A 27348-nucleotide genomic window follows, 5' to 3' on the forward strand; every position below is an offset into this window, starting at 1 on the left:
GCCTTAGTTTGTATCTGCCTTTTGAATGATTCACTATGGTGGAGAAGATGAAAAGAAACTATTGAAGTAGGTTCTAGAACAAAGAAATGAAATCATTGAGTCAATGTGCAGTGGCACCCAAAAGAACCCCAACAAAATATTGGACATCATCAGGATGGAGATTGAGAACAAGACAGAAGGCATTGTTTTACTGCTATATAAAACCATAGTGATCCCGGTTCTTGAATACTGTGTAGAGTACTCAAGAAGTGCATAGTGGAGTTCCGGAAATAGAGGAGGGAAGCTAAAATGATTAAAGGTGCTGGAGCAGCTGTTTTGTGAGGAGAGACCAAAAAGGCTGCGATTTCCCTGTCTGGAGAGGAGAAGGCCGAGGGGCACTATGATCAAGGTTTACAAAGTCACAGCAGCAGTGATAAAGCTGTTCAAATCTTGCACTACAGAAGATGGTGAAATGCAATGAGTAGGAGATTGGTTAACACCAGAGAAAAGAAATAAATTGGAACTTGCCACCCCAGAAGGATGTGGTAGCCAGACACTGTCAGCATCTTCAAAAAGCAAGTGGACGAATTCATAGGCAAGAAGTCCATGAATGGTTACTAAACCGACTACACAAGTGTGTACCACTGGCATCCTAAATGCAACAGCTACGGATGCCTGGGGAGTAGGAGAGGAAGACTGCAGGAAGTGGCCAGGGTCCATCGTCTCTCTTGACAGAGTCTCCTCCTAGTGCTGTCAGAAACAGCATACTGGGCTGGATTGGTCACAAATCTGATTGACTTGGGCATTTATGTTAGTTCTTGTATGGAGCAGAGCAGAAATAAACACTTTGACTGGGCAGCACAGATGGAAGTGTTAGTTATGCTGTGGAAGTTGTACAGGCTGAATGCATGACTCTCAATTCCGTATGAATCAGAGGAGTTGGCCATACATCATTATTATTATTGTTATTGAATTTCTGCAGGGTTTTTTTCCAAATATTTTAGCATATGCCCCCAATCTTGTCCTCAAGCTCTTTGTAAGATTTCTACTTGTTTCACGAGCAGTATTGGAAGTGTTTTCTTCCTGAAGTCTCTCCTTGACTTGGATATCTGTCTCTTGACCTGGTACTATGTAGTCCCTGGACACAGCCTTGCAACTTTTTGTTTCACTCTTGCAGTTCCCATGATAGAAGGAAAGTACTTTTTACTGTTTATTGGTGGTATATGTTTTCTTTTTGAAATATTTCTATATGCAATGATTTCTCATGTGAAAACCTGTGAATGTCACAGCCAAGACCATATGTAGCCTTGGTGAGCCTTGGTAAGCTGAGAGGCAGATAGTGCTGATGTTTCCTCCAACTTTGGTGTTTTATGTAAGGCAGCTGTCATTTCCATGACACTTAAGAAAAATATTTTTTTCTACAGCATAGTATTTATACATTTCAGCTTGCGATTTCTGTTTAGTCTTTTTGTGATTTTGCAGATTAATATTACATTCTATTTCATCTCATCATGGTAAAATATTTTAGTGATAAAGAGGACTTTTTGAGCATCAGTGCTCAAAACTGGAAAACACTTCTAACTAGGCTTTTTATTTACATTGCTTATTTCAGAGATATGGTTTTATATTAAGCTATAAATTTCTTGTAGATTCTTTAGAGTTTAAAAAGTTTAAATTTAAAAAAAAAAAAGTCATTTAAGCCTAGAAATCATTACTCTTTTTTCCTTCACAAGTTCTTTTGGCACGTCATCTGTTGTGAGTCATCATTTCACTGTAACAGACACCTGCTGTGTTTTCATGAGTGATTACTGTGTTAAAGTTAACTTGGCAGATAATTTTTTATAATTCTCTTTTTTGACATCATGTTTATGTAGTGATTATTTGCTGCCACTGAAATGGAAACAGTTGGGATATGGATATCATAAGTTAATATAATATTTTCCTTTGCAGATTTCCAAACAAGAGCGGAAAAAAGTGGATGTGTCTGATGGAGGAACAGTTGAGACTTCTTCCCGTTATAGTGGGGCACAGGACAGTGGGATTGGCAGCGACAGTGTTAAGATCAGAATCGTTCAGATTGAGCAGCACAGTGGTACCAGCCAGCACCGCATTGCCCGTCCTTCCCGCCAGTCTTCCATCGTGAAGAATCTCAATTTCATTCCCTTTGACATTTTTGTTACAGCAAGTCGAATCTCCTTGATGACTTACTCATGCAGTGCCTTACCTAAATCAAAATCAGTACAAGATCAGAAAGATGGTGAGAAAATAAGCAAAAGCTCCTTGAACCTTCCAGAAGTGGGCTCTGGTGGCAGCCATGATACCAAGAAGCCCAGTCAGCCATGCATCTCATCCGTCACAGCAGATGATCTTTTGAACAGTAATGTTCCCCTGTCTACTGGGAGAAAAACGGGTCTTTTGTCACTGGAAAGTCTGCATGCTTCCACAAGATCGTCTGCTCGACAAGCCCTGGGTGTAACTATTGTTCGTCAGCCTGGTCGCAGGGGAACTGGGGACATAGAGCTACAGCCATTTCTCTACCTCATTGTATCGCAGCCCTCTGTGCTCCTGAGCTGCCACCACAGGAAGCAAAAAGTAGAAATATCAGTTTTCGATGCTGGTCTTAAAGGAGTAGCCTCAGACTACAAGTGTACAGGTAAGGGCATTTAACATTCTCTCCAGGTTATAACTGCCAAAATAATTGCACTTCTCAAAGTTACTGGAGTGGTGGAAAACAGCTGAGAGACTTCTAGGACGTCTTTGAAAATCAAATGGTAAATATACATATTTTTAGGATTATACTCCACAGCTGAATCAAGTTAAGTGTGTAAAATGTTTGAAATTAATTAAGATCTAACCTTTTAGCAAACAGTTCTTCCTGTTCCTTGATATTACTTTCTCATTACCAGATTGCAATACAAATTGTGGCATTACTCTTAACTTCTCAATGTTTTCTAAGGAAGTAAGAGTTATAAGCCAAGCTGATTTCATAAAAAGCATTTTTTATGACTGAATATCACAATATTTTTCTATGTTAGCCTACTGATAAAATTTTAAGGTAAACATTGTAGAAGCACCTGGTGTTTTGATCATAAACTGTAAGAAAATTGTAGTGATCTTCCAAATGACATCTAATGATGTCATGTATTTAAAGTTTTCGTTCAGCTGAGTAACAGGGTTTTGCAAGTATTTCCTTCTCTTAATGAATGGCTTTTCTTTTTTTTCTCTATATGCAAAGCTTATAATAAGAAATATTAGAATAACTGTTCAGAAGAAAATAATCTGAAAATGTCTTTTTTTTGTCGTACCTGTACTACTGAATAGAGAAATCAAGTGATTGTAATTCATTTGTCTGACAGCCAGTACTGGGTGTAAGAATTTAATGAGATACATCTTTACAGACTATTACCCCCAAAAATGTAAATGAGGATGCAGAGATCTACTGAACATGCAGCCAGAAGAGTGAGGTTTTGAATTGTTTGTAGAAAGAGAGCTGTAGGTGAATAAACACTGCTAGTTTTTTGTTGCCATCGTTCATACATCACACTAGTTGTGACAAGCACTATACATTTTTTCTGCATCTATACTGCATCTGTGCTGAATGACATGGTATCTTTTGAAAATTGGTATTAAAATAATGTGCTCATGCAAAAGACTAAAAATTCTATTTTTAGTAGACCTTAACTTTTTTCAGAAATCTGAATTATAGTGGAATTTTTATGAGGGATTAAACAGTGAGGAAGATTAGACAGCTGGAAAGAAGATACTTAAAACAGGGGGAAGATTTGTTCTCTGCCATGTTTTCTTTTATTATTTTTCTATTTTCATCTTTCTCTGCCATTGCTGTCCTATCTTGAAAGAAATACAACCGTGTCCTGAATTTTATTTACTCCAGATTCACATGTGCATTTGTTAAATACTATGTAACAGGTGGTTATTGTAGCAATTAATATGAAAAGAATTAACAAATCAATTAACAAAGCAAAGCTTGAAGAAAAGTTGGAGTAGTTGTAAGTTAAAGATCACCACTTCATTAACTTAGCGTTTTGGAAAGATGCGATAGGACTTCTTCATTTCTCATATCTGAGGCATTCAAGTATGTCCTTGTACAAGCTGCCACCACATTACCAATAAACTTGGCAAAGTTCTCTCCATTCTGCTCCTACAATTAACTTCTGAAAACTTTCACCATCTTCATATCTATGGGAGCAATTCTAGAAAACACAAGCTGTAATAAGGTCTTCCTACAAATTGAAGATGGATCAGAGAGCGCAGAAGCATAGCAAGAAGTTTTAATAATAAAGATAGGAGGAACACACAGCCTGAGAGCTGTATGTTGGTTGCCAGCAGTTATTCAGTGAGACCCGTAGAGGTCATCTTGGAGGACCAGAGACTATCCCTACATGGATCTTACTGCTTTCTTTGGCTTTTTGTCTCTGTGTCAGGCAAAGATAAAAAGAGTGCGGAGGCAGGAGTCAGGCATTATGTGAAGGCAGAAGTTCTGGTCTCATCCTGCTGCCTTTATGGGCAGTAGTAAGTACCTTACTCATGTATCAAACAGAATCCTGTGCTTGCTACTGAAGCACTAGGGCTCTTTTCAAAAGAGTTTGAGAGGTGGGCGCCAAAGTTCTAGTGCCTAAAAACACCATCCTAAATGTATAAATAAGTTAATAAAACTAATCCACACTTCAAGTCACGCACTAACTCACACATCAAAATAGATAGCATAAAGTTTTTATTGCCTCTTTTTTAGGAAGACCTGCTGTGCTTGTAATTGCGTTGTTCAGGATTAATGTTTTCATACCACTGTAGTAACATGTTAGTTTTGAAAATTTTTATTTTTCATTTCTAGCACGCGTATTTGAGGGAAAATCGCCATGAAATACGTGTTGTGTTACGTGTGTGTATATATACACACACTCTCTACATATTGCATACCATATAATACAGCATCAGGAGCTTTGCATGGCATTTTATGCGTTTCTGCAGTGAGTTTCATCCATCGTGCCAATTTTTTTTTGACATCGTGACTATTTGCTGACAGTTTTATCTGAAAGAGGTGTGTCATCCAAATTAAGAACAATATAAAGTTTATTTGAAAGAAATAAGTTAGCTTCTCTCCCTCTGTACAGCAGGTATGCATTATATTCCCGTATTTCTCTGTATGTCAAGGACTGAAGGATAAGAAGAGGGCATAAATGATGTTTTATTTACAGTGGATATTGCTAAAGCATATTTACAGTTAGACTCTCTAGAAGACTGCTCTTCTTAAGTCTATATGTATGCAACTATCTCATCATTGTTTAAGGTAGGATGGGGAAAAGGACACAAGATAAACATAAAATATATATATTTTAACTAGATTATAAGAACTGATGGAGCATATTCCCCCTTAAAAAAAAAAATAAAAAGTGGGACTAGGCAAGCAGGCCTGATGAAAACGTGTGCATTACATTGCACGATGGAATTAGGCAAGAGCACAGTAGCAGCTCAGAAGGTTGGGCCTATAACATAGCAAATTTCATCACAACCTAGAAAATTGAGACTTGTCTGCGCAAATGTTTGTTATAAAGTTTTATTGGTACTCCTATGGGGGTGGTTTCTCATTACTTATACTAATATGGTTAAGTTTACATAGTTAAGCTATATATGAAATATGTAGATTAGATCCAAAACATGCTAATAAAAACTCTGCCATTTCAAATCATCATTCTGCATGTGTGTGTGTATATATATATGTATGTATATACACACACACACACCCCAAATATGCGCATAATAATGTTTTGGAATGTTTTAAAGCACACGGAAAAATTGTTTTGGATCAATTTTGTGTAATTATGAAAACTTGACTTCTGTTAGTTCAGTAGCAGTAGATCAGATCTTATGAAATACTGTGTTGTTTCTTATGGCTTTTCTAAAAGAAAAAATCTACAGTTCTGAAACAACTCTCAAATCTTGCAAGGCAGATGCAAATACAAAATTCTATTGTAAAATTAGGAAGGTCTTATTTTTTGATGGACATTACTTCCAGTAAATACTTCAGGGTAAAGAAAAGCTCGTAGTGGTTTAGACCTAGTTATGTTTTCCATCCCTCATGTCCCATTAGCGTATTTCTAAGAAATGTTCAGCTGTGAATTAACAAAGAATACTCTAGAATTTAGAACTGCTTCTACCAGGTAATTTGTTGAGAGTCTGTTTTATGAAGCTTTGAATAAAATAGGGAAATTATCCTGTAAAACTGCACCAGCGTGAATTTTAAAGACAAAATTAAGCTCGCTACCTTATGATGGTTTACTGCTTTGAGCATGTGTAGAAATTATGTTTTTAATACTGTTATGGAACCACGTATATTTCATTTGTTCTTACTTTTGAAAGTTTTCCAGTTAATAGAGCTTAAAATTCAGGATCTTGCACATTAAGCTATCACTTCTTTTGTGAGAGTATTACATGGTGGCCGAAACACCAAACTCTGTCACTAGCTGTGTTATTTTTTTTGCGTGCTTTCTGAAACATGAAAGAAATAAGAACTTCAGAATAGAATAGGAGGAAATAGGCAATTTAAAAGTCAAATACTGTTAGCGTGTTAATTAGCAGTTAGTAGCAGCACATTTCCATCAGGGCAGTGTCTGTCCGTGGGAGCGTTTGCCTGCCTTGGAGCTACAGACCTGATGGTTGTGCTTTCAATTTCCTCAGTCCTTCTCTCCAACCAAGTCCACTGGCAAGTCAGTTTGTAGCAGGAGGAGACTTAGTAGGTTATTAAAATGTTAGCTCAGTTTTATTATGGTTGTCCTAAACTGCCTTTTTTGTGTTTTAAATTATTTTTGTAATTGCACGGCTTGATTGCAATTATGATACCACCAGGTATAGGAACTTCAAATCAAAGTAAAGAAATTAATGGAATAAATATTAACTGCTTAATAAGCACCATTAAAAAGACTAGTTGCTCCCTGACTTTACTTGTAAGATTCTGTATAAATAGCCTGGAAGATACTATAAAACAACCTTTTTTTATTGAATGCTCATCCTATATTTAACAAAAAGGCATCTGCTAACCGTTAGTTTTTTTGCAAACAGAGCATTGGCCATTTCCACTTAAATAAAAGTGGGTGCGATTGTTTTTAATGTAATCTCGTAACCCGCTTTTATAAATATTTTTTTAAAATCTTTATTTGCTTTGTTTCAGGTAATGTAATCCAGATACAAAATTGCCTCATTTCCTGAGCATTGTGCTCTGGGCATTCTTGAAAAATCTTTTTTCTATTTGTTTGTTTGTTTACTTTCAAAGAGGAGGTTGTGGTGCTTGGTTTTTTTAAGGGAGAGAAATTTCTCAATAAATACTTGTTATGCATGGAATTTCTTCAGCTTCCGCCAAAGAACCATTTGCAAAAAAACAGGCATTGTGAGGCCATCCAGAATTATTCTTGATTTTTATTTTACTTATTATTTTTTTTACACCCACGCCTTTGATGGCAGGGGGTCCATGAAGAGCAGACGCAGTAGCGAAGACCACATGTAACCTCTGATCCAGTGGGAAGGCGAGGCTGCGTGGAGGGCAGTGCCGGCTGGCGCTGGCAGGAGCTCTGATTCACTGCCTCTGTCAGCCTGCGCTTCCTACGAGGCTGAGAGAGGATTTAAGGCTCTTTCCTAGCACAGCATTGAGGGAGTTCTGCTGGAGTGTCACCTGTTCCCCTCTGAGTATATTTATTGTCCGGTACATCTGCATCCATGGAGGGGAGGAGGGGTGGGGGGTGCAGCCCCGACCCGTAAAGACAAGCTGGCCTGGGAATGTGCATTCCTCAGGTTACTGTAAGTGCTCATTTTTGAACTTCCTGACACAGCACTTGTGAGTACGCTAGTAGAAATGTTTTCCCACTTGTGTTCTTTAAATTCCAATGGAAACCATTTTTAAAACAAGACCAAACGTTCCACTTCAGAGTTTGAACTGCAGAGAAGATTGCAGCATCGTACTGGCTTTTAAAATTGACTGCAGACCAAAATATGATTCATCCATTGAAATAAAAGTGTGTTGCAGAGCTCATTTGGTCTGGGTAAAGTTCCAGCTGAACAGGCCAAGCTGCCGTCCCGCGCACACGCTCGGTAGCCCTGTCCCCTGCCTGCCGGCTGCTGGGGTGCTGCGGATCCCTGAGCCCCCCCGTTAAAGCCTCCCACAGGCTATGCCCCCTGAGCCGCCCCTGGCTCTCAGCTGCAAACGGGAACAAAAACACATTTTGAAGAATGAAAATCTTCAAGATGTGAATTTTCTCCTGCCTCCCTCCTTTCCTTTCTCCTCCTTCCCTTTTCTCTTTGGAATTTTGGAGCTTGCTGTCTGCTGTTAACATGAGAATGAGGGGATAGCAGGTGAAATCAAAAGCTTGTAAATTCAAGTCAAGTTTAGGAAGGTACTTCATAAATGGTGAAGTTTGGAGCTGAGGTCTGGACTTTAGCAAGACTAAAAGTGGCTTTGGATGTTTGGGTGGATTCAAAAATAGCCAGAGATTATTTTTAAAAAAAAAAAAAAAAAAAAAGCGTGGGGGGAGAATGTGTACTATTGAAGGCCTCACAGCTTCTCAGTCTTCCAGATTTTAAATTCTATTCTTGATTGTCAATCTGTGATAGTTGTCTCACGATTTTCCTTTTGCTGCCACAGACAAATTTTTCACATGGTGTAGAGGATAGAATTTCTGGCCGTCTTCACCGCTCTTCCCTTCTCAGGCCTTTCTTTTCTCTCCCTTGGCTTGCTGTGGAGTAATTCTAGCCTCTCCTTTTACTTATATATGCATCCCTTGGGTGTTCTCCAGCATTTTCTTTATACAAATAACTGTAAATTTAAGTGTTGATTTTTGGGAGAATCATAGAAAATGGAAATGGAAATGACCTATTATAATAGATTATTCAGACCAGTTCCCTGCTGATGCATAATTGCTCCCTATTGTATATTTTATAGTGTTCTGTCAAGTGTATTTTTAAACATTCTGAACGTTTCCATCATTTCCTTGAGGGAGAAGAGTCCTTTTTCTAACAGCTCTCCCCATCAGGAATTCCTCACTTTTCAGCCTAAATTTTCTCATTTTCATTTGATTGCTTCTGTGGCATAGGGATTGATTGATACTGTTTTATTCCTTTCTGGATCCTTAATTGTTTAAAAATGCATATGATTTTTTCTACCTTAGAAAGTATTTTAATCAAGACACACATATTTCAGCCTTTTGACCTTAAAAACACATGAATTCATCCTACACAGATATGTTTTAGAGCTCCTATATGGAAGTCCCTTGAAGTTTTTGAGAAATACAGCAGCACAGTCAGTTTTGAAACCTCTGGATGTTATCATTATTTTCATTATGTAAAAACTTATTGATCCATATGTGGCATATTTGGATTTACGGTCAAGTCTGTAACCCGGGTTCCAAATGAACCATATGCCATGGGCTTGGAAGCATTCAAACTAGTTCTGTGCATGGCCCTTTGGGATTATTACCTCCGATGCAAAATTGTGTCAATGCAACTATCCTGCTTCCAGAATTAGCTCAGATCCAAAGCAGCACAGTTTCGCTTCAACCTGTTGGAGCGGGTGCCCAGGAGGGCCGCAACAATGATGAGAGGGGCTGGAGCACCTCGCCTTTGAGGACAGGCTGAAAGAGTTGGGGTGGTTTAGCCTGGAGAGGAGAAGACTCCAGGGAGACCTTATGGCAGCCTTTCAATACTTAAAGGGGGCTTATAAGAAAGATGGGGGCAAACTTTTTAGCAGGGCCTGTTGCAATAGGACAAGGGGCAATAGTTTTAAAATAAAAAAGAGTAGATTTAGACTAGATAGAAGAATTTTTTTCCAATTAGTGTAGTGAAACACTGGTCCAGGTTGTTTCCAGGTGGTAGATCCCTGGAAACATTCAAGCTCAGGTTGGACGGGGCTCTGAGCAACCTGATCTAGTTGAAGATGTCCCTGCTCATTGCAGGGGGGTTGGACTAGATGATCTTTAAAGGTCCCTTCCAACCCAAACTATTCTATGATTCTATAACTAAAAAAAAAAAAGTGCTTGAAATCAGTAAGGCCAGTGCTAGGTCAAAAGTAGTATATTTTGTTGGACTCAGGCTAATTTTATGCACGGAGACTTCTTTGTGTTGTTTTCCCAACATGTAAATTCTGGAGTCCTCCTCATTATTCATGTATCCCAGTCCTGCGGCACCCCACGTAATGGAGAGGTGATGGTGCTGCACTCCTAGGAGACATGACAGAGCAAAATAATGTCCTGAGAGCCGCATCATTCCTTTATTTTTTTGATTCTGTGCTTACGTGCTGCAATTCCCATTGCCCTGAGGGCAGTGTTTGTATAGATAATGTGTTATGTCACGCAAGGATTTTCTGCTATGTAAGTTCTTTCCATAGAGATATTTTCGTCTTTAAACAGCTACAACTTTAAAATAATTATATAGGTGTTTTATAACATAAACACATCTTAGGATATTAGGAATACCTGCAAATGTATTCCGCACAAGGAATGTTTGACTAAATTTACTGGATTTTCTGAAAAGTTAGTGGATGATCTAGGTTGCCATACACAGTATGTGGTTATTATCTTTCAGAAATGAGACAAAATAATGGCATATTGCAACATTTTGCCCTATATTGATACACCTAAATGTTTATACTAATGCTTCTGAAGGCACAATAACTTAGAAATCAATTTAATTGATTCAGTGATGTTCATTGCACAATATTCGGTGATTTTTAGAATGCTTTACACCATATATTCTGAAAAACGTTAGCATATTACTTATTTATGATGAGCTACTAGCACAAAACAAGATATAATTGTATAGATCCAAGTCAGAGATAACATTCTTGTTCAGAACAACTACAAAAGTATATTTTGGAAAAAAATGTGTACTTTGGTGACAAAGATTTTTTTATTATTATGATTTTCAGTATACTAGGCAAACTCCAGACATGGGAAACAAGATATTCCCTAAAGCAGTTACTATAGAAAAGGGAGTGTGCCACACCATTCTGGTTAGTGTAATTAAAGGAAAGGGCTAAGAACCATAAAAATGTAGAAATTCACATGGAAAATATACAAATCTGTTGCATGCAGTGACAGCCCTTAAATAACTGTTGAGAGCTGACTTTATAAATGTATAGCAGGAATAAAGGGAAGGAAAGGCTGTAATGTATATGCCATGCAGTACAAATACTGCTGTAAAGTCATTGCCTGAAAATTGATCAAATAAAAACAGAAGAATGTGCTAACTTTTGATCTTTTCCATATAGATCTGAAGTCATGATCAATTGGTTTCAGTAGGTTCTTTGAAATCACATAAGGGTTCATATGTGCCAAGTTTTATATGAATCACATGATAAGGTCAAGAAATACGAATTCCAAAGCTGACTTTATATACCCAGTCCACATATGACTGTGATACCACGATACCATATGTTGACTATAATAGTGGGTATGTAAATGCTGTTCTTGAAAGGAATCCATTCACTAAAACTCAAATAAAGCAATTATAGCAGTTTTTAATTGACTGAAATGGGAAATAATAACATCAAGAAAATCTCCTTAAATCATTAACAATGAGGCAGACATTCAATGATTAACGTAGCAGTCTTGATAATAAAGAATAATTGATTATTTAGAATTTAAGACCTGTAGTGCCAGAATTGAGGACTATTATAATGAAGGTCATGAGTTTCTAAAGATTAAAAAGCCTTTTTACACTGCTAGTTTTGCCATTTGTAATACGTGGAAAATAGACTAGGAGGAAGTTAATTTTACTGTACAATTGTAATATTATAAATGGATCAAAAGAATACAGTTCAAGGTGGTGTGCAAGAATAGCTACTGATTAGTTACTGAGTGAAAATCCAAAGCGAATGATAGAACCACATTGTCCTTATACTCTATCTGGTCTTTTAGCCTTTATCATTTGTCTTTCCATTATTATTTTCTCTGCCTGACAATGGAGATACAATGTAGAAGTAGCAGATTTTGAGCACGGATTCTCTTGTAAGGACTCCATAAGCATGATCATGCTAAAGCTAAAAGCTAAAGCTAAAATTGTGTGCTATTTAAAGTTATCTGGTAGTAACTGATACCTTTTGCTCATATTTTACCTGGTATTTTTGCGGGTTTTCTACGTTTTGTGTAATTGCTCTTGCCTGTGTTCGCATGCGTTGTTATACACATGCATCTGTCTATAGGCACAAATGCTGTGTATAAAAGTAGTATGAGGAATATTATTTACTGTGCTACATTTTAAACTTTTTTATTTATTCAATTTTATTTAATGCACTGCTTGACACATGAGTTGATTAATCAATTTTGTACGTAGCGTTTTATTATGCATCATATGATGATATAATGGAATATCATCACTATTAATGACTGTGATCATTATCACCTGTAGATCCTGGGAAGACTCTACCAGAAGCTCTGGATTATTGCAAGATTTGGTTGCAGACGGTAGCAGGAGAGGTAGATGCGAAGAGTGGTATTCCACCTCCTCTTATCACTGTGCAAATTAAAGACTTCCTTAATGGACCAGGTAAACATTGCACTTTAATCTCTATTTTCTAATGTAATCTATTTGTAGATATGGACATATGGACATGTACATATGGACAACACACGCGTTAGATTATCACAAAAATGTTGTATTCCTTGCTAATGAATGTGAAACTTTCCTCCAGCAATTACTCTGAACTGAAATGAAATTTGAGGTCCAAATTTGGTCGGTCCTGGATCAGTCATAGGTTTAAGGTTTAACTATTTATTTTCTTCCCAAGGTAAATATAGAAATTTTACTTCTCAAGAAGGCTGAGGTTGGCAAATTTCCAACAGAATGAAACCTACTGAACAACTGAAATTTTATTACAGTTATGTTTATAAGAGGTGACTTTTGAAACGTTTATGAAGAACTCTAACCATTCTGTGATCTTTATAAGCTGTCTTCTCTTGGGTTCTTTGGAATCTGGATACCTGGCATTGCAAATTCCTATCATCTAAAGTGTTGATACTGTAAAAATAAAAAAAAAATAATAATTCTTTAATTAACACGGAATATAAGTGGTGTAGTATGAAGGTTTGTTAGCATTTACTTAAAATAATGTGACTTGAAGTTTCACTCCTAGAGTGTCAGAAACTTGTGCAAATTGGAGTATGTCATCCATTCTCTGTTTTGTGAATTATGTATTTATAACTACATTAATATGTAGAATATAATTGAGGGTGTATTAGAAGTTAGAAAATACATTTACGTTTACCTGTGCCATCATAATTCATGTCTGTCATGCATATTTATTGAATTGTGTAACGTGGGTTTTTTCCCCTGAATATCCTTACTTCACTCAGCACACGGAATGTTATCAGTCATTTAGTGAGCAACTCTTCAGTACTGGCTTTTCCTATTCATAGAGTCTTACAGCACACTATCTAAACCTGGCTCTACAACAGAATTACTTATTTCCTCTGTGTTGCTTACTGCTTTAGGATCTGAGCACTACAGCAATTCCAGTTTACTTGCACAACCTTCCCATGGGTGATGGAATAGTATGCCCTCGCCATTTCATGGAAGGCAAATGAGTCACAGCGAAGTTAAAGATTTTCTCATTATATTAAGGTTACCAATTTAAAACACAGGATTTAGTTTTCCAAGGTACTTAAAAATACAGAAATTTAGACATTGGAAACACAGTTCACGTTGTCTTTGGGTGAAGCAGTAACCACTTCTGTGTATCAGACCCCAGGATTTCAAATTGAACAACTGGGGACTGAGACATACATATTTACCCGCTGACTATAAATACTGTGGTTAAGTAACTTGAAAATCCAGTTTTTGCACACAGGCAGGCTGGAATCTCAAGGAAAGAATAAAGTATGTAAACAGCCTCATCATTGCCCCTTTTTTGGTTTTCTGTGCTTCCTTAAAGGCATTGTTTAAAGAGAGGATTTTAAAACCATGTGACGGTGCAGAGCTTCTGTTACATTGATCCCTATTTGGCTTCATTAATAGGACTTTGAACCTTCAGACCTACTGCATGTTCTACTGCCATTTGAACTAAAGGATTAATTGATAATAATAGTAGATTTTCATTCTAATCATGACGAGCACAAGAGAGGTAGAGATGCCTACTGTCAGTGGCCTTTACAGATAGCTGATGAAAGCAGAGGAATATCAATAGTCAGTATTTTTGAGTTCCATTGGAAAGCCAAAAGGAAAATGTATTCTCTCAAGGCTACGATCTTCTGCTCACTGCTGCCAGATTGGTTTTTTTTTATCCTTTTATTTACTTATTTATTCTTTCCAATTATTTGGTGTCCTCTCTCCCCACATCTGGCATATTCCCATATTCCCAGACCCTTTGTCTGTGTATTCCCCTTCTCTCAAAGTTCTCACTGTATTTTCCTGGCACAGCCTTTATATTTAATTTATTGCACACCTGAAGGTGTTTCCCTGACACTCTCCTGTCAGTAGGACGGACTTCTGACTAAAATTAGCAAACATGGAAGTTGGTACCAGCATGCAAAGTGTGTATTCCTAAGTATACCCCATTCTCAACAGTTTAGTCAGATCCTGAACCAGTGTTACATCTCTCCCCTCCATGGTATTTGGCTAAATAGGGAACTGAAAAACCATAAATTATTGCATCATAAACTTCAGTCTGTTTATTCTTGCAAAGCCTGTAAAACTTCAGAGATTTCCTCCAGGATCTCTTCTTAGCCAAAAGGCGATTTTTTATCATCTTTTTGCTGCTAATTGGAATTATCATTACACATGACTCAACGGTAATTACTCTGAATTTTAATCAAGTGTTTTGCCAGTGTAATATAGCAAAACAGCTCTGCATTCCTTTGCAGATTTTTCTAACCTCAGCTGCTGCCGCTATGAGATCCTCTTCAAATAAACTAACCTTTACCAAGAAGCCTTCCGTGGGGGCTGGAGGTTTCATTGGATGAGTAATGGAAGGCGCTTTCCGCATGTGATTGCGTCAGAACAGCACGTGCAAAGAGTTATGAAAGCTTGACAGCTCCTCAGCAGGCTACTGGAAAACAAGTTACTAACTCTCCTGGGGGGAAAGTCCTCTAACCACAACTTCTTCCAGGGTGAGGTAGCTTGGCCGTCAGCACGCCTGGAGAAAGTGTCTACATCACCAGATCCTAACTAAGCTGGCAGTTGTTTATTGAGAACAAGAACCTCAGCAAAACTCCTGAGAGCTCTTGTAAGGTCACCAGACAACTGCTATTTGTGATGGGAAGGCATCACAGTTAATAAATTGCATAAATAAATGCACTGCTAGCGTATGCTTAAGTTGTAGGGCTCAGAGACCTACTCTTTTTCGGTGAACATTCGGCAAATAATGCTGCTACTAACTGGCATATTTTCTAAGGACATGCTGTGTGTTTCCATAGTCATTTATGTATATGCATTTTGTAACTACAGTACGTAAATTATTAAAATGCATCAGATGCACTAGTAGGTGCTACCTGTTGGGTACAGCTGATCTGCTGTTCTGAAAAGGCAGCACATTTTTAAAAGCTGTGTCTATGCAGACAAAAATCTGGATGTAGCAGTTGTGATAACTAGCCAGTTTTCTGTATAGATTTTAAGTGTTCAAAGTTCAGTGATTTAATTGTAATGTCATTTTTCTTACAAAATACATTGTTGGTGTGCTGAGGTTAAATTTCAAATGTAACAACCAAACATGCCTGTGTTTTATGATGCAAACTACTATGCAAGCAGTTAAAAGAAAAAATCTGCAAGTGGTTCCCAGTGTTTGCTGTGTTAGATAAAACCAGTACTCCTTGTAAATAGTTTGTCAGCTGAAGTAGATAAGTGGATAGTGTTCCATAGAAAAATCGTATGGTTTCACCACACAGGAAACCAGGTTGTCAGTCCATATTAGCTCGGAGATCAAAAAACTACAGCAAGTAGCTAAACTTGGAAACCACTAATTAAATGAGAATAACAGGATACATTAATGCACTTCTTGCCACATGAGTTGATTATTTTGTACATTTTTGGCAACTAAAGAAAAATGATATTTCTTCCAGATTTAAGGTAATAGGATCCTAGGAGAAATAAGCATTCATCATCAGGCCTGTGGGAACAGACCTCAACTTTAACCCCACAATGTATTAAAGGACTATTCTTTCTCTTTCTACAGTAACTAATTATTTAAAATTTTTTAAATTCCATCTACATCAGTTTACATGACCCTCTCTCTTTTATATTCAGTCTGTTACTGGATTGTACATCTAATTCTTGTCTAATGCATATAAGTAAGTGAACTATTTATTGCTTCAGCATTAGATATTATTCATTAGGTGAGGAACAAATATGACCATCTTGTTTCAATAATTTTTCAGAATTTATTATCTTGACCGTCTAGTCCATCCTTTGGATTTTTTTTTTTTAAATCAACTACGCTTTCTTAGCCATAAAAGCTGTCTTTTTGATGTATTCTTTCCGCATGCAAATGATACAAAACATGTTTATGAATTACAACTTCTTACAAATTGCCTTAAAATATCTATACATACAGGTGGTTTATGCCAAAGTCCTTTTCCCCCAGCAGTTTCTTGGGAAGGTGTTAGACTAGGTGAGAAATAACCGCGGTCCTTGATAACTTTGCCTTTCGAAGGAATTTCTACAGAAGAAACTATCCAGACAAACTAAGGAATACCGTGTCCCACCGAAAAATAAAGTGAGAACGGGGGGGGCCGGGGAGGGGGGGCTCTTTTCTGCCAGTCCCTCCCTGGCGTGGTTTGGACGCTGCGAGGGGCACAGGCCTGTGTCCGGGGTGACGCAGGAAGAGCAGCGCGCGAAACTGCACCATGGCCCTCTCTCCCCGGGCTTTTCCCCCGTCTGCAAAGGGAACAATTGTATCCATTAGCAAGGTCAGTGGCTGGGAGAAACCTGGAAAATAGCAGCTACCAGAAACCCGCTAGAATAATATCTCCAGCAGGTGATAGATTAGTTGGAACAAATTGGAACCATTGCACTTCAGCAATCCTGGTTTCTTTCAAGCTGTTTTAAAAATGTCGTCATTTTAATACACAATATCAGCCCTGCGGAACAGTCCACAGCAGGTTAATTTGAATCATATGATGTATCACTGCCCTCAGCTGACATGAGCCCCGTTCCATGTGTGAAGCCATAATAAATCCATTCCCAACCGAGGCAAATTCCCTGTGAGAAGGTGAACTAATCCAGGCCTCACACTGGCATGTTAGCCCTCCGTAATTGAAAGCAGGGCCACCTGTTCCCAGCACAGTTAGCCTATAGAGAGAAAATTAGCATTAGATCAGATACTTAATATATTGAAAAATCATTCATACTACTTGCAAGTTCAGCTGTGGGCTGCTTAGCATGACATCATATATAAACCTAGGAATGTGCCCACTTGATCCCAGTTTAACAGTTTTGTTAACCATGGTGTTTGTTAACTTTGAAATGAGAATTTTTTGATTTAATGAGAGCTGACACGTGAGAAGGGGAACTAGCCAGGGTGCAGACTTTTCTAATTAACTCTGGGTCATTTGCAAAACTTTTGAGCTTTCTAGTAGGTTTTTTTTTCCCTTTGCTCTTTTACAAACAAGTTTTTTAAAGCACTGACACTGTAGCCATGAAATGATATTTATTTGATTAAGAGGGCAAAGGGAAATATTCCAAACAGGTGTACCAGCCTGTAGGTACTGCTTTGGTTTTGACACATCTATTGTCTGTAATACCAGTGTAATAATGTGTAAAATTATCAAAGTTTCTTACTAAAAGCAATGTCTACAACAGTTTAAATGCTATTTAGTTTCTCAAATGTCTAAGTACTGAAAATGAAGACTGCACACTGAAGCCACGTGGATAAGTTTGAAAATATTTTCTCGGTATCTTTTTCAGTGTAATAGCATTCTTTTTAAAACTTATTTAAAACATTTGCCCAATTTTCTGAAATCCTCTTTTTCTTCTTTTTTCTTTTTTCCCCCCTTTCTTCATGTATGTCTTAATATAGATGTATTATTCAGCAGCCACAGCAGATAATAGAGAGTTAGTATTTATGGGTTCTTTTCTTTTCCACAGACCTGCTCCATGACCTGGAACAATTTATTTCATCTCACTGTGTTGTGTTTCAGCTTCCCTGATTCTGTTGAGAGAGTTAGCGTTTCCCTTAGCTAGGATTCTCTTTTCATGATAGTGCCTCCCAATGCTCACATTATAGTTTTTTGGCCTCACCACCCAACCCTTGACACAATTCTGTAGTATATTTGGTAGTTGCACAGTTCCTTTCTTTCAGTCAACATCCTATGAACAGCAGTCAACCTCCATCCTTTATAAGTGGTATCTTTGGTCTTCTTGACCAACAATTTATTTTGGTTCGATTGTGACAATTTAAGAAAAATAATAGAATTACATCACCGAGCCTTGTTTGAGATCTCAAGCCCTGGCACTGGCGAGGAAGACCTGCTAATGTCTTTGTGTCACCTTTGTATAACGTCAATGACATACTAGGTCATGGAAGTAGCAGTTGTTACCGCTGGGGAACACCCCACATGGCTCAAATTGATTGAGCTGCCTGAACGCTGTAGTTTGCCATATTGGCCTTAGAGAGCTGTTTCTGTGGGGCTGGAGCACACAGATGGCAGTAGGTAGAAATACTGAGCAGGGGCTACCAGCCTCTTCCAGACTAATTGGCATCTGTCTCACAGAAGCAGAACACAAGATGGACTGCAGATGGCCTCTGAAGCCTTGTCTCAAGTTTCTTCCTTCTTTTCCCTTGATCCAAATTGAGAATGATGAATTAGAGGATAAAAACAAGTCGTTTGTATTCTTCTTGCTTTTCAATTTCTTTTAATTTGTCTCTCTTTTGATGCCTGACCAGGGACAATTGAGAACAGTACAGCTAGTCTTTTCTTTACATGTCTCTCTCTTTTGTATTTTTATAAATTTAATTTTTGCAATTCAGCTATTTCCCTGTTACCAAAGGGCCACCCTGACTCCAAATCAGAATCAGGGCTTGAGATTACCTTTACCTTCCTCAGATTTCCTCTGTTAGACTACTTGCATCAGGATGGGTGGCTCCTGGAGAAAGAATATTACTGGTGGTAAAATCTTTCGTGCCTGTTGTCTGCGTCTTTCCTTTTAGGACTAGGAAATTCAATCCTCCTAAGAGTATAGAGCAAATAGTAGTTTCTTCTATATCAGTACTCTTAAGAAGTTTAATATTTTACAGCCTTCTTGGGGTAGGGGAGAGCGAGACCCATGTCCAACCTGAGAAAGAAAGACCCGGCCTTTTCTGTATTACCTATGAGAAATAGAAGATCCACTGCAGAATGAGGGGTATGAAAAGTGAAAAAAATCTTGGATAATGCCATATTTTTCTCTCTCACAGTTCAATATTTCTCATAGTCTATGAAAAGACCCCAGTCTTATAAATAAAGTTTATAAATAATTTTCATGGAGTTTACTTTCTGGTTTTTCAGAACACTATGGTAGTTTATTAGTCATAGAAATAGTGACCTGGTGTACATTAAGTTATGGCATATATTAGAATAAGCCCGCTGACTTCAGTAAGAGCTGGGATTGACCTAAAGCAACTTGCTAGGAGCTCTGTTATTATTGCGTTGCTTATTCATCCTTAGCCCACCAAATAAAAAGTCCTTTTGAGTAATATCATTATCCCAAGTTCACAGAATAAAATTATATCTTCGCAGTCCAAATCTGAATGTTATGGAGAACAAGGGTAAAATATTCATAACGCTGAAATTTTTTATCTGAAGTTCTAAGTAATAAAATGACAAAGAAAGAAATTGTTTCAGACAGAAATTTCAGAGCGCTGCTTATAGGTTTTCTTTTATAGATGTTATGATTTTGTTCAAACAGGCCATATTGAATCCATTGGGTTTTTTGTAATAGATTTCAAAATACATAATAAATGTAAGTAATATGATGACTAATGGGTCAAGTGAAGTTGGAACTTTTAAAATGAGAAAATAGCTGGAAACAGTTTTCAGGAAACTATTCCAGTTGATTTTTGGTCCCCCACAAGGTGTACATTAACATAAACTCCGTAGAATCGCCTCTGGGACCTGAATTCCCTCTCTGATTTCATTATTGCAACGTGATTCTTTTCCTTTCGCTGTTAAGTCATCTCCTGGTGTGGTGGGAGCATATAATAAGCGTAATTTATTTATATTTATCTAATCTCCTTTTAACTCAATAGTTATTTCATCATTCTGTTTCCTAGTAGCTGTTCAGAAAGTTGTGAAGCGTAATTAGTAACTAATAATCGACAGACGTAGACTTATTGGGTTAGCTAAAGGGATGTAGTGAAGAAATTGAGAGAGAGAAAGAAAAAATCAAATTCAACACTCAAATGCTACACTGTAATAAAAAAATTAAAAAATCATCTAGTTCAGTCTGATTTAAACATAACCAGAAATGACTCAGTTGAATGCAATCTATGTACAGGCACAGTAATTCCTTTGTATTTGTTTGTCAGAAATAGAGAAAAACTGGCAAAATAAGTTATTGCTATTATGTCTTAAATCTAAAGAAAGCATTGGGGTATAATTATGGTAGCCAGTCGCTAGTAGGCAGAGAGACTGATGTAATTGAGGAGTTAACAGTGGCTTTGAGCTACCTTTTGCCCTGTCCGGAGTCTGGTGTAATTTTGGACAATTCAAAGACTTGTTTGGATTATAGGAACCTGTGTTTTCCTACTCGTACAGAATCTGCACAGTGTTGTGTGGTGTGCTTCCCAAGGTGTTTAAAATCATCTAAAAAGACTATTACCTTTGGATTTTGCACCCTAGAAATTTTATTCCATCTGCATCTAGGTGACCCTTTACGTTGTAACGTCTCTTTTTAGCCCATTTTGCGTGACTGGAGAAGCTGCTGAACATCCATCTTCATCAACTGCTATAAATAGCTCTTCATATTTCATCAGTTTTCACTGTTTCTGTCCATCACTTAAATATGTTTTTCTTAGAAGGAATGTTAAAGCTTCTTTTACTAAGTGCTAAGTGTAAAACAGGACAAAGACTAAAAACATGTTGATTGCTCAATTGGTTTTTTATTTTTTGAACGTTTTACTTAAAATGCCAAAGAATCTCCTTACATAATATTTCCCCCATTGTAAAAATAACCTATGTCATTACGAGATAGTTGAAGTATTTGCAGTGAAGGTTCCAGAGTTACATTTTCTGCAATTATGCTTTTGGCTGCCACGACCTTCTGTCAGGACTGATTCACTGGATAATAGTAACTTAATACAACCGTTCGTAAAGTTATCAGTCATGAAAACATTTTTCTGGGTGACGTGCTCTTTCCAGAGAGAAAACAAGGAAGTCATTTGTCCTACTGTCTTTTTATTGCTTTCTTGGATGAGTACAGTGTTTGTGAAAACAATTTGATACTGTCCCATGTGACATCGTTGTCTCTAAATTGGAGAAGCATGGATTTGAAGGATGGACCACTTGGTGGATAAGGTATTGGGGATGGTTGCACTCAGAGAGTCATGGTCAATGGCTTGACGTCCAAGTGGAGACCAGTGCAAGTGGCATTCCTCAGGGGTCAGTACCAGAATCAGTGCTGTTTAACATCTTTGTCGGTGACATAGACAGTGGGATTGAGTGCACCCTAAGCAAGTTTGCCGACGACATCAGACTCTGTGGTGCAGTCAACACACCTGAGGGACAGGAAGCCATCTGGAGGGACCTGGAGAGGCCCAAGAGGTGGGCCCATGCAAACCTCATGAAGTTCAACAAGGCCAAGTGCAAGGTCCTGCATGTGGGTGGGGAAATCCCAAGCACAAACACAGGCTGGGCAGAGAATGGATTGAGAGCAGCCCTGAGGAGAAGGACTTGGGGGTGTTGGTTGATGAGAAGCTCAAACATGACCTGTCAATGTGCACTCGCAGCCCAGAAATCCAGCCATATCCTGGACTGCATCAAAAGAAGCATGGCCAGCAGGTCAAGGGAGGTGATTCTGCCCCTCTACTCTGCTCTGGTGAGACCCCACCTGGAGTACTGCATGCAGCTCTGGGGCCCCCAGTGTAAGGAGGACATGGACCTGTTGGAGCGAGTCCAAAGAAGGGCCACGAAGATGATCCGAGGGCTGGAGTACCTCTCCTCTGAAGGCAGGCTGAGAGAGTTGGGGTTGTTCAGCCTGGAGAAGAGAAGGGTCCAGGGGAGACCTTATAGCAGCCTTCCAGTACCTAAAGGAGGCCTAAACGAAAGATGGGGAGGGACTGTGTATCAGGGAGTATAGCAACAGGACGAGGGGTAACGGTTTTAAACTGAAAGAGGGGAGATTTAGATTAGATATAAGGAAGAAATTCTTTACTGTGAGGGTGGTGAGACACTGGAACAGGTTGCCCAGAGAGGTTGTGAATGCCCCATCCCTGGAAGTGTTCAAGGCCAGGCTAGGTGGGTCTCTGGCAGCCTGGTCTAGTGGGAGGTGTCCCTGCCCATGGCAAGGGGCTTGGAACTAAATGACCTTCAGTGTCCTGTCCAACCCGAACCACTGTATGATTCTGTGACTAGCAGCAGTGATGAAACACGGGACCAGGATCACAGGTGGTATGCGTATTCCACCACTGAGCTTCACCAGTGCCCTATGTCTTCTCTACCCTGGCCTGAGGAACCCCACGAGAGAATTATTGCTCTCATATTAATCTCCTTTTAAATCTTTCTCAATCAGTTAACTCTCTGGCTTTAGCTTGACACGTGCTCCGTCAACTTTTGTCTAAGCAGTTTTAGTGTTGTAGGGATTTGTGTTGTTTTTTCCTCTTCTGGGCTACACTACCATAGGAAAGTGTTGGCAATAAAATGTGCCTTTGACAAAGCAGTTAGATGTGAAAGCTGTCACAGCAAGCAATAGGGGTCCTTTCCTCATTTAGTAACTTACAAGCTTAATTATGTAGCAAAATCATGAGCATCTATTCTATTTTACTCCTTTATTGCTAGATCAATATTGGAGACGATTAAGTCGATAAAGGACTTGTTTTGAAAGTGTCTAAATGGTTCTGAAACCCAAATCCTAGTGTGAGTTGGATTTCAAACTTGTACCATTTTAAAGATGCTGCTCATTTGTTTGTTGGGGTTTTTTTAATATTTCATTAGAATAACACTCCTTTCCATTTGAGTATCATAAGTAAATTAATATCGTAATGTCCCATGGGTCTCTACTTTATTTGTAAGTCTCTTTTCTCCATTCAGAGGGAGGAGTGGACCAATGATGCGTGCAAAAAGGCAGGCAAGTCTTGGGGTATTCTTTAGTGCCAAGAAGGGCGGAGAGATTTTTCAAAAGTGTTTTGACATTTTGCTTCCCTTGCTTTTAATTAAAAATATCGGTACATAAGTATTTTGAAAAATCTTGATCATGTTGATCAAGTGTGATTTTTGGATGCCTAAAAATCTTGCTTTCTTCTTATGTCCAGCTTCCAAGCCTCAATACTTGCCTTTCTACTAGGCCCGTGTGTTAGCTAGTGTTTTGCCACAGTTTCTAGTTCAGTGTGGAAGGCTTTAACACAAGAGGAGGTGGTGGTGGGGAGGTGGTGGAGTCGCCATCCCTGGATGTGTTTAAGACTCATTTAGACGTGGTGTCGGGGGATATGGTGTAAGGGAGAACTTCATAGAGTGGAGTGGATGGTTGGACTCGATCATCCCAAGGGTCTTTTCCAACTTAAATGATTCTATGATTCTAAGAGAAAGCATTTTCAGAAAACCCATTGATTAAAATTGTATGTTACAATAAAAATAGTTTTTCAGTCTTAAATTTCAGTTAGCTGTGGCTTGTAGAATACTACAGAGTTTTTTCTAAGATTGTGTGGATTTTTTTAATTCAGGTATAACAAACCTTACATGGCCATTAATAAGTTTCGTGTATCTTTGTAGAAAAAGTGCTAGTTTATAATTAGCGAGAGACTTATCTTTTCAGATACCAAAGCATCTAACTGAAATTTATAACCCCTGGATATTTTGGGGGGTTAGAAGTGTGCTTTGTTGTGTGCCTGGGACTCTCTGAAGTCAGTATAAACCTATGCTTAAGAGCAGCTCCGAAGTTTTGCTCTTGCAGCCCTTCACTGTTGTGGTAAAAACTTTCAATTTACCTAAAGAGTGGGAGAATCGAGCTCGTTTAGTTTGCATCAGTGTTAAGAGTAGAACGTGATCCTGAACAACTTTGAAAGTAGGTCCTAATTTTGGTGAAATACTCATTAATCTGTGTAAAACCTTGAACAAACAGTGTTTCCTATACGTATTTATAGTGAAACTCGAAACTAAGTAGCGCTGCTTTCTCTGAACATTTAATCTAGTTTAGATATATGCACAGGATTTTAATCATTGTTGGTTCTTGGGGGTGGGGCGGTGGAAATCAAACAGCAGAGTGAAAAGCGAACTTTTCCCCCTGCCCAGGGTGGCTGTCTCATTACTGACTGAAAGCTGAATTTGAAAAGAAAAAATTTTAAAAATAAGTTAAAGCTGGATTTCTCTAACGATGTGTAATGTACCGATTAAAAAGGCAGATAGCGGCACAGAAATAAGTTTCAGCCATTGTAAAATCCTGCTTCCCATCTGTGAAATAATCTTGGTAATTATAACATCTCAGCTATTAGTGATGTTGTTCATATCAGTTGTGATTTCTAAAATTCTGTGAGACTTTTAGCAGTCTGGGAAGTACCAAAATCCTTTCGTAAGGAGCAAAGAACATTTTTAAAATATTATGTTATTCCAGTCTCCCTGGAAAACAAAGAAATCTAAACATACCTCAGTTTTTATATTTTCTTTTTATTTCACATTTTATTGTGAAAATGCATTGCAGAATACTGCATATTAGCTGCATAGGAAACAAGAAAATATACATGTTATTCACTTATCTAAATGTGTTGATAATGTTCATTGTTGGCTTTGGAATTTAGTCAAATAGTTCTACTGGATGTAAAACTCAAGAGAATGTGAAGTATATTTTCATTCTGACACAAAAGGACTAATGTATTTACCCTCCTACACGCTCAAATAAAGTGTGTGTCTTTCAGATAGCTGTGATGATCCCTGGGAAGAAACAAGGAAATAAGATCAACATTGCGACATGTCTCTTCCTTTAAAACTGTAGATAGTGAAGATTGCTTACAGTATTTTTCATTATGTTTTAATTCAGATTTATTCCTAAATTGTTTCTTTATATTCCTTTTATTCAGTTTATTCAATTCAGTTCCTTTATATTCAGTTATTTCTATTGTTTCATTATATTTTACCATTGATTCAGTCTTTTTAATGAAACATGGTAGAAATAATGTTATCTCCACTAAATGTCTAATATTTTTACATTACTTGAATAACTGCACTATAGCTTCTCATATTTCTTTCTCCAATTCTCTCCTACAGCTGACGTAAACGTGGACATATCAAAACCTGTGAAAGCAAATTTCAGTTTTGTCAGACTTGATCAAATAAACCAGTTTTTGAAGAAAATCATAACCAGAAATGGTGATGAGCCCAAGAAGGAGGCTGCTCCGTCCGCTGGCATTAATCCGGATGAGGATGTCACTTCAATAACCAAACACCCCAGTACAAAGGATTTGCTATCTGCAGTGCACACCAACACTGCGCAAAAGGCTACAGCACAAGAAAACTTGTGGCAAGCGCTTTCCTGCTTCCAGAAAATTTCCATTCACACCGTTCAAATGGTTGTTTCAATGGAAACCGTCCCACATCCCAATAAACCTTGTTTGTTAGTCTCTTTATCAAACCTCACCGGGAGCCTGAATATTAAAAGTGGACATAAAACTGCAGGTAAGAGTTTTTGAAAGTTGGAAGTGCTACTGATTTGTTCAAGTGGTGGCCTGGTAACCGTATTAAAGCGTGGGGCATTGAGGGGAACCTTCTCTAGCTAACATAATAAATCTACAACAGAAAATAGAAAATCCCTGATAGAGTCCGTTACCTGAGTTTTCCTTTCAGTGAGGCAGCACCCAAGAGTGCTTAATTTTGTAGTTAATATCCCCTAGCTTGTAATTACTAATTTATTGACAGAATTCTGGCTGGAATAGTGGTTACAAGAACCACTATTCTGGTATTCTGATAATTCAGTACATACTTCAAAGGGCAAAATTTTGACAGTTTTCACTCTATAACCACATTTTCTTGTTAGGACCCTATATTTCTGTTTAAAAAAAAAAAAACCAAAATAATTATTCAGAGCCCTGACACATGTTACTATGTAAATATTGGGTCATACCATTATTCTCCTCCGGGCTTATGAAGTTTTAAATTTTTACATGCTTCCTCTGCACAGCTGAGAGTCACCCAGGGAAAACGGGTGCTCCAGCCTCATTACTGCAGAGCTGCGAGGAAATGTTACACCTTGGGTACAATTAACAGGATACCAGAGACTCATTTAAAATGGAGACATTTTCAGTGTCTTTGTAAATTGCTTTATTAGTCTTTCAATAAAATTAATAAGATGGTACATTTACATGATGTGGAGGTGAGCCAGATGTAGGTAGTTGGCAGAGTAGCTTGCGAGGTAGAAATGGTCTGTAGCTGCGAGGAGCAAGTTGTATGCCAAGTGAGGTGGTGATTTATTTCTTTTTCGTCTGAAATATTTCTCCTCAGGCCAGCAAGTTTCAGTGCTTCTTTATTGTTTTAAAAGTTAAAAATGAAAAATTTAAGGTTCGTAGTACATGAAAGCCTTTGAAAGTGCTGGAGCCTGAAACTCTTGATTTATCCATAAATAAACACCAGTACAGGCAGGAACAGTGCCTGCGTTCCCACGCTTTTCCAGTCAGACTGCAACCCTAGCACAGAAAGCACTGCAACGGAGTAAAAGGCCTTTCTGATGTCCTTTAAATAGTTCTAGTTTTCTTTCTGTATAATAATCCTCTTTCCTTCCATCACTTTCCCTCTATCATTTATACATTATCAGTCCCATGGTACGTTATGGTGTTCACAGCAAGCTTCGATATATCAAAGCCGAGTCCATTCCGTCAGTGTACTCGAAAGCAATTTGGCAAACTCAGCAGTGTATATCACTTACCCTGGAGTTTTTCGTCTTCCCAGGAGGATGTACCTCGCCTTGCACGTTAAACCTCAGAAACATTCTGTTACGAAGTTCTGTTTCTTAATTCTTCTGGCAGCCGGAGGAAGCCAATCTTTCTTTTTCCTGTCACAAGCTATACGTGAATCTTCAGTGTGTTTGTAGTCTGGCAAGCAATGTTAAGTAAAGCAATGCTGATGCTGAATCTAATGAAAATGGAAATTAGTTCTATATGAAGAACTTTCATAACCAGACAATAAATAGACATCAACTGACTCTTTTCACTTTTTTTCCCAGTTAAGGTTGCTTTATCTTTGCTTATAAAAAGACAAATACATGCGA

At 38.1% G+C, this 27348-nt stretch overlaps 1 protein-coding gene across 3 annotated transcripts in view; it reads left to right on the forward strand.

The window, feature by feature from the left end:
- Positions 1 to 27348, forward strand: part of VPS13B (vacuolar protein sorting 13 homolog B) — a 479360-nt gene that overhangs the window by 357294 nt on the left and 94718 nt on the right. For all 3 annotated transcript variants that reach the window (XM_063327260.1, XM_063327261.1, XM_063327262.1), the window contains exons 34-36: positions 1930 to 2632; positions 12385 to 12522; positions 25356 to 25763. In XM_063327260.1, the coding sequence (XP_063183330.1) occupies positions 1930 to 2632; positions 12385 to 12522; positions 25356 to 25763 (1249 nt within the window). The remainder of the gene's footprint in view (positions 1 to 1929; positions 2633 to 12384; positions 12523 to 25355; positions 25764 to 27348) is intronic.

The sequence above is a fragment of the Chroicocephalus ridibundus genome, chromosome 2 (assembly GCF_963924245.1).
Source record: "Chroicocephalus ridibundus chromosome 2, bChrRid1.1, whole genome shotgun sequence".
Classification (NCBI taxonomy): Eukaryota; Metazoa; Chordata; class Aves; order Charadriiformes; family Laridae; genus Chroicocephalus; species Chroicocephalus ridibundus.